This window comes from Gymnoscopelus braueri (genome assembly GCF_963280865.1).
Source record: "Gymnoscopelus braueri genome assembly, chromosome: 22".
NCBI lineage: Eukaryota > Metazoa > Chordata > Actinopteri > Myctophiformes > Myctophidae > Gymnoscopelus > Gymnoscopelus braueri.
In genome coordinates this window covers 41,063,558-41,071,203 of record NC_137624.1, presented here as the reverse complement: position 1 = coordinate 41,071,203, position 7,646 = coordinate 41,063,558, and the positions used below count along the sequence as shown (strand labels likewise).

At 46.5% G+C, this 7,646-nt stretch overlaps 1 protein-coding gene across 1 annotated transcript; it reads left to right on the top strand.

The window, feature by feature from the left end:
- Positions 1-4,296: 4,296 nt before the first annotated feature.
- LOC308078136 (ubiA prenyltransferase domain-containing protein 1-like) lies at positions 4,297-5,343 on the top strand (the record flags this gene model as incomplete). The annotated part of the gene is made up of 1 exon (XM_080419250.1): positions 4,297-5,343. One exon carries the CDS (start codon positions 4,297-4,299, stop codon positions 5,341-5,343), a length of 1,047 nt encoding a protein of 348 aa, XP_080275376.1.
- Between the last annotated feature and the right edge of the window lie 2,303 nt (positions 5,344-7,646).

Here is a 7,646-nt window from a genome sequence, read left to right as displayed (position 1 = left end):
TATTTGTACAGCAACGTGTATGCATATGCAAACACTAAATGCATGATTACATGCTAGCCAATTTTCAAGTTAGGGTTAGGTTATTTTTTCCCTTTTGGTTAAAAGTAACAGCTTTATACAAGTTTCCCATCCGACAGGGTCGATATATATGTCACAGGACGATTGAATAACCAGGACGATTGAAGACAGAGCGCTCGTTTTTAGGCACGGGGCTTCGGGGCCAGGCGGGGCTTTGATGTGACGCGGACCTGTCTGTTGTTGTTCCCCCCACATAACAACCAGGAAGCTACGCTAGGGGAACGCTGAACACGCGTTCACACGCACGTGATAATAGTTATTGTCCATGACGGAGGCGCGCCGACTCAGCAGAGCTTGAGGCCGAGGAGGCGCGAGTGCCCGCGCTGACCGGCCGATGCTCTGATAGTCGACACAGCGCCGTCCGAGTTGTAAACCGATAGGGACAGAATAGTTCTTTTCATGGATCACTGTGTGTGTGTGTGTGTGTGTGTGTGCGTGTGTGTGTGTGTGTCTCAGGGAGAAACTAAAACAATGCGTGTTCGTTATCGTGATTGCTGCGGTGATTAATTAAAGCTTTGAAAGTTAATTATCTAGTCAAAGATGTTCCTTTTGCGATTAGGTTGTAATACATGTCCATCGATATAATTAAGGTGCTAACTTTTTAAACTACGTTACAAAAACACACACACACACACACACACACACACACCCTCCCTCCCTCTAGTCTGGCTTGCATTGCCCTCTAGCGTTGGTTTTACAGAATTGCCTGAAAACAAGCGCTCCTTCTTCAATCGTCCTGGTTATTCAATCGTCCTGTAACATATATATATCACTTCATAACGAGGTGTTGTATTGGCCTGTATTGGCCTGAACCAGCTTACCTGATTGGCCAACAAAACCTGTGACGTATGTACGGACGTCACCAAACACAGTAAGGCACATTAATTGAGCCGCTTTCTCCACCATGAATATTCGCCACGGGTAGTTGGACGGGTGAGTTCTTTTGCATTTGAGCTTTTCATTCTAGGATGTCTTCCGTGGGTGAAGAAGAAGAGGAAGACCTGGGCAAAGACGACCCGATCAATGTCATTGACGACAAGCTTCTGACGGACGCTATACAGTCACAGAAGCCTAAAGAGGGCGCACACATAGCCATACCATTCCACGAAGTCGTTCAGCTACGCCTGGAATACAGGTTCATTCCGAAGATCGAAGGTTTGCAGCAGTTCAGATCCCTGACCAAACTCCAGCTCAACAGCAACAACATCGGGAAGATAGAGGGACTGGAATGTCTCACCAATCTGAGATGCCTCGACCTGTCGTTCAACGACATAGAGAGGATTGAAGGTTTGGAATCTCAGGTTAGGCTGGAAGACCTGAGTCTGTACAGCAACAAGCTCTCGGTCCTCGAGAACATGGACTCGCTCAAGAACCTCCAAATATTCTCCATTGGAATGAACCAGGTGAAGGATTTAGAAAATGTGGAATATCTCCGACAGTTCAAGGATCTGCACTGTCTCAATCTAGCTGGAAACCTGGTCTGTGACACACTAGACTACAAAAATGTCATTGCTTCCAGGCTGCCAACCTTGTCCTACCTGGACTACAGGCTAATCGATAGGGTGTCAGAGGAGGCAGTAAAAGCCATTGGCGAATATGATTTAATTGTTTCGATGCTCAGAGACAAAGAAATCCTATACGAAAAGAGCCTGGTGGACCCGGTGCAGCTGCACAGGGATGCCTTCGTAGAGTACCTGAACGACCACTACTTGTACGACAGCATAATCGAGGATGACGAAGAGGCACAAAAATGGACCGAAGCGCCCGGAATGGCCGGCATTCTTCAAACGTTTAAGTTTGTCATCCACGACCAGTGTACGCAGATTTTCGACACGGGCCTGCACGAGCAGGAGCAGAGAGAGGCCGAGATCCAGGCCTTCTACGTGTGCTTGAAAGCAGCCGTGGCGGACAACCAGCAGGTCGCGGGTCAGGTGGTCACCGATTTTGAGCTGAGGAGGAAAAAAAGGATGCTGGAGATGCACGAGGTGACAGACGATCGTGAACTGGAAGACCAGCGGCTGCAGTACAACGACGAGCTGAAACTCTTCTTTGACAGCCTCATGACCCTGGAGATGCAGCTGGTGGACCAGCTGGCGACCCTCATCAAAGAACTCGGGAGGAGAATAGGGGAAATGGTCGACAACTTCACCGAAACGGCTCAGGGGATATTCGAGCTGGTCCGCGAGGAAGAGAAGAAGGCCAACGAAGAGCTCACGAAGAACGTTGTGGAGACCGTGCGGAAGGTACAAGCCAACGAGCTCAAGGACCTGCCTATCGACGTGAGAATGCTGTTCAAAAAGAAGGAGACCGTGGTCGCCGCGATGGAAGCTTGGCACGACAACCGCCTGCTGAAAATCAACAAGCGGGAGGAAGAGCTAACGACACGCATCAGGGAGTGGTTGGTGGAGTTCCTGGAGGGGATACGGGACGAGGAAGTGAAACGGACGGGACATCGGCTGGCAGAGGTAAACACCTACGTTAACTACGTGAAGGGTGAGCTGGCGCTCATCCAGCCCAAGACCCCCGAGATTTCAGGATCTCCAGTTTGATCTACAAACCCCTCCCTCCCGCTGTCTGAACCTTCCCTAAAACACTCACTCTTCCCTAAAACTCCACACGTCCCACTCTTCTCCCTTCTTGCTCCCAAACTGTGGAACAAACTCCCCGTTGCAGTCAGAACTGCAAACTCACTCCCAATTGTCCGCCGTAATCTGAAGACTCACCTCTTCAGACCCCACCTCAGCCCGTAGCACTTGACCTAGCCTTGACGACCATGCAGTCTTATGCAAAGGTTTGAAATGTAATTTAGACAGATGCTAGGCTCATTTGTTTACCTGGCGTTTTGTTTCTACAGTTTCAATGTACAGATTATATATTTTTATATTATACCTATACCTTTACCTATGATCCTAGATTAATAATAATATATCTTTTTTTTATTTCAAGGATCTCCAGTTTGATATGCATTAGGCCACGGGGCCCCACTTGATAGTATTTGTATTTGTTTTTACTTACTTAAATCCTCAGTGATAATTTAACTCTGAGTGTACAAATGGAACGAATAAGGGACCCCTGGTGGTCCCCGGAGCTAACTTTGAGTAACGGTGCTCGTCATAATTCCTTGTACATACATTAATTCATGTTTTTATTCTATTCTTTGTATATGAACAATTTTAGTTTTTTGTTCTTGTACGTTAAAGGTGCTGTAAGTGATATGTTTTTGTTTAAATAAGTGTGTTAAATAGCTCTATATATATATACAGGGCTCTATCCAGCTTTTAAGCAAACAAGAGAGCACATTTCCAGGTCAGGATACCAGTTTCATCCAATCAGGATGAAGAATGAACAAATACAATTGGAAGTGATGAAACAAAGAAATTAGTAGACAGAATTGGAACTGGAACACAAGCTGATCAATTGTCTTTATAGAGTTCTGATTTGTTTGTAAATTGCATCCCACCTGAAAATGTATTTTCTGTTTACTAAAGCGACGCCGGAGAAGCCTGTTACTGAACGAACACTCTGTAGCAATGATTACTATCAAGCTACAGCATAGAAGAGAAACATGTTTTCATGATGTCATCAATGTGTGTATACAGTATGTCTGTCATCTATGACATCATTACTATGACATCAGTACTGTGTATTGGTTGGTATCAGGTTATTGTGCTGGTGGACCAGATACAGAATATTCTGTCAATGACATTGTAGTGGGAAATATTGTTTCATTTGTGTCATATTTCTCTCAAATTGTATGTTGATTGCCCTGACAACTGATCTAGCTGGGTGTGGTCTGTGTCGATTTAATCAAACCTTTAGCACATCAATCAATGGCTTTTGTTCTGACCAGGGTGTCGGTGAGACTTGTTTACTCTCTGTTTATTCATCACAGTAATCATTCAAACAGGACGGTCCCATTGTAATAATATGATCTAGTCAGGAGGCTGGCTGTCTGGCCATGTCACAGCCTATACTCCTCCTCCTTATTAAGAATGTTACAGCCTTCACTCCTCCTACTTTGAGTAAAGTGTATAAAAAGTGTTCTGGAGACTTAATCATCTCACATGCTGGAAGGTGGTTGTTCTCTAGGGATCCCTATTAAAACGGAGTTGTACGCATTTGAAAGAACATATACAGTCCACCTGGGAAAGGAAAGTAACACTTTGGAATTTGGGAGCACTGCTGGTATATATACCCTGGGACACTCCTGGCACAGAAATGGCCAACGGACAGGCACAAAGCCGGGCAGAAACGTTTGCGTTAGCTGGATCGAATGGTCACAATGGCCAGCAACGGCAGACCGGTTTGAATGACACGGTGGCGCAAAACCACCGCCGGACGTCGAGGGCGGCCCGCGTTACCACCCGCATGAGGCACAGGTGCGCTGCCTACGTGCTGGCGCTGAGACCGTGGAGCTTCAGCGCCTCTCTGCTGCCCGTGGCACTTGGCAGTGCCCTGGCATACAAAGTGGAGGGTTCTGTGGACTTGGTCATTCTGATGGTGTGCGCAATGGCTGTCTTGGTTGTCCACGGGGCGGGGAACCTCGTGAACACCTACTATGATTTCTCCAAAGGAATCGACCACAAGAAGAGCGACGACAGGACTCTGGTGGACGAGATCTTGGCCCCGCAGGACGTGGTTACGTTCGGAGCGGTGCTGTACTCCGTGGGTTGCTTGTGCGCCACTCTGCTGTACTTTCTCTCCTCGCTGAGACTGGAGCATCTCGCCCTCATTTACTTCGGAGGACTCTCCGGCTCGTTCCTGTACACCGGAGGCATCGGTCTCAAATACGTGGCTCTAGGGGACGTGGTCGTCCTGATCACCTTTGGCCCGCTGGCGGTCATGTTTGCGCACGCCGTGCAAGTGGGCCACCTGTCGTTGGCGCTGCCCCTGCTTTACGCCGTCCCTCTGGCCCTCAACACAGAGGCCATCGTCCACAGCAACAACACCAGAGACGTGCATTCCGACAAGCGGGCGGGCATCGTCACACTGGCCATCCTCCTTGGCCCCACGCTGTCCTATGTCCTCTACACCCTCCTGCTCTTTGTCCCCTACGTCCTGCTCTGCATCCTGGCCACGAACTGCACCGTCAGCATGGCACTGCCTCTGCTCACCATGCCCATGGCCTTCCCCCTGGAGAGGCTGTTCCGCCGCAGGTGCTATCAAGAGATCCCACAGAAGACGGCAAGGCTCAACCTGCTCATGGGACTTCTTTACGTCTTTGGGATCATCCTCGCGCCTCAAGGCAGCTTGCCACTACTGTGATTGAATATTTGTGACATTCAAAAAGAAACTCTGAAAATGCGCTCCTCGGAGTGCAGATCTCCGCCAGGCCTGCTCGCCTAGTACCCACGGCTTTGTCAGTCGTGGGGGGCAGCGGTCAGAACACGGAGTTGCCTCAACTATTTGTGTTTGTGGCGCCCCCTAAGGGCAGAAGTGAAAACCCCTCTCAACATGAGATTCCAATGTGGGTATGACTGGATGTTGCGTTTATGATATATGGCTGTTTTATATACACACACATTTTTAATGCAATTACGCACAATCTCTGTGTATGTCAACTGTCCCATCGATCCACTTAAAAAAATATTTCACGTGGCGCTTATTGGTCCAGTGGTTCCAGTTATTAGCTGTTCACAGGGTGAAAACTCAATTCTGTTCCGGCCTGATGGAGATAAAATAAAGAAAACAATACCACATGTCTTTGTATTTGTTGTAATGGTTTGAGGAGTTTGAAATGCTTACATTTATTGTATAAGAGATTATACAATTGTACACTTATATGTTTAAGAGATCATAATTTAATTCCTCATCCGTGATACGGAGGGTCTATTCAGGTGTAGGCTGCCCCAACGCTCCTGATTTCGTGTATAGAGGGGCGGGTGTATAGAGCCGGCGAGAGATTGCGCCTGATCCCATTGGTTCACCGATCTGTCCGTCAACCACCGCCCCGTTAACACAACATTACGAGTGACGCCCACTGCACTCTGGTTGGTTGGGAAATGAAACACTTCCTCATACCGAGTACACCGACGCGCTGGGCCAGGCTTTAATTTTTTAGCAAAACTAAACAATAAAAGCCTGGAGATCGAGGCTAATTCAGGTGAGATGGGTATTCTCTTTTTTTCCTTAATTTTTTTTCAATACTAAGCACACCATAATGTGTGTTAGTTGAGTTAAAGGGTTCATGTTTTGTTTCAATGTGTTTTCTTTAAATATGGGCAGACAGCCCAGGAACAATGACCATATATTCCATTTGTACTTTAAAGGTATCATGACATTCATTTTCACTTTTTTTATTTTCAATGTTTTATTTGGGGTTTTATGACCTCAATTACACCCAAAAAAACTGAACTTAGAACATTCAGTGGATTTTCTGTGGTCTGGGGTTTTCTGAATAATTAGGCTGAAAAGTAATCTGAGCTTGGCCCTTCGACAGTGAGGTCACAGTCGATTAATCCCGCCCACTCTCCTCCTCGCCCCTCCCCTCCCCTATCCTTTCCTTTGGGGGGGGCGGAGCAGAGGCGATGATTGACAGGCAAAATCCCTCACCAGCGACACCCGCAGGCAAAGATTTCTTTTTTCATTGCAGTTGAAAAGGCTTTAGAAATGTGAGAGAAAAACACCTGCTACGGATCACTGGAATGGAATTTTCACTTAAAACTTTTTGTACACTTTTGAAGGACCAGGACAAAGACTTTGAATGTGGTGTAAAAGTGAATGTCATTAAACCTTTAAGACAAGACACACGGATGTCAATTAACCAAATCTAAACATAATTGTCTTCACAGAGCGCCGTGTGAATCTGTAAATGTTTTACTCATTTGGAGATGGGCCAAAATGGATGTTGTTCAATTCAAATCAAACTGTTTGAAGTTAGAGGGGAACGTACTGGGATCATGTCAGGCATCCCCATGTATGGGCATATCTCATCTGTGATGTCAGGCATCCATGTATGGGCATATCTGTCCAGACAGACAAGACAACAATAACTTTATATAATAAGTGTCATCCAATAGAAAACAAGGGAACCTGCCAGACCCCTAGTGGTTGAAATCTGAATGGCCGGAAGTCTGAATGGTTTCTAAACTACGTCACGCTAAGCTTGGCCAATCAAAAAGAGGAACATGTAAGAAAACGTTTTCGTCCATATATGGACGAAAACCATAGCAAAAGGGGACTGACAAAGCCACATGTAGGCCTGACCCCCTGGGTCTGGCAAATAAGTGTTTCCAGGGGGTCCCCCGTAAAATTAGTTAATACTGCACCACGATAATTTTAACCACTTTATCCATGTATCTCTTCTGGGGGTCCCTAGGCACAGATGGGGGTCCGTGACCAAATACATACTCATTTGGGGGTCCTTAACATGAAAAGGTTTGAGAACCCCTGATTTAGACCCTTCCTAGCCTTGGATCAAGAAGACTATTATCATACAGGTACATGATCATCTATGATAGTATTTCTTGATCCAAGGCTAGGCCCTTCCCTGTCCAGTGTCAGTGGTGGAAAAAGTACTAATTTATTTTACTTAGGTAAAAATATCAATACTGCAATGCAGAAATACT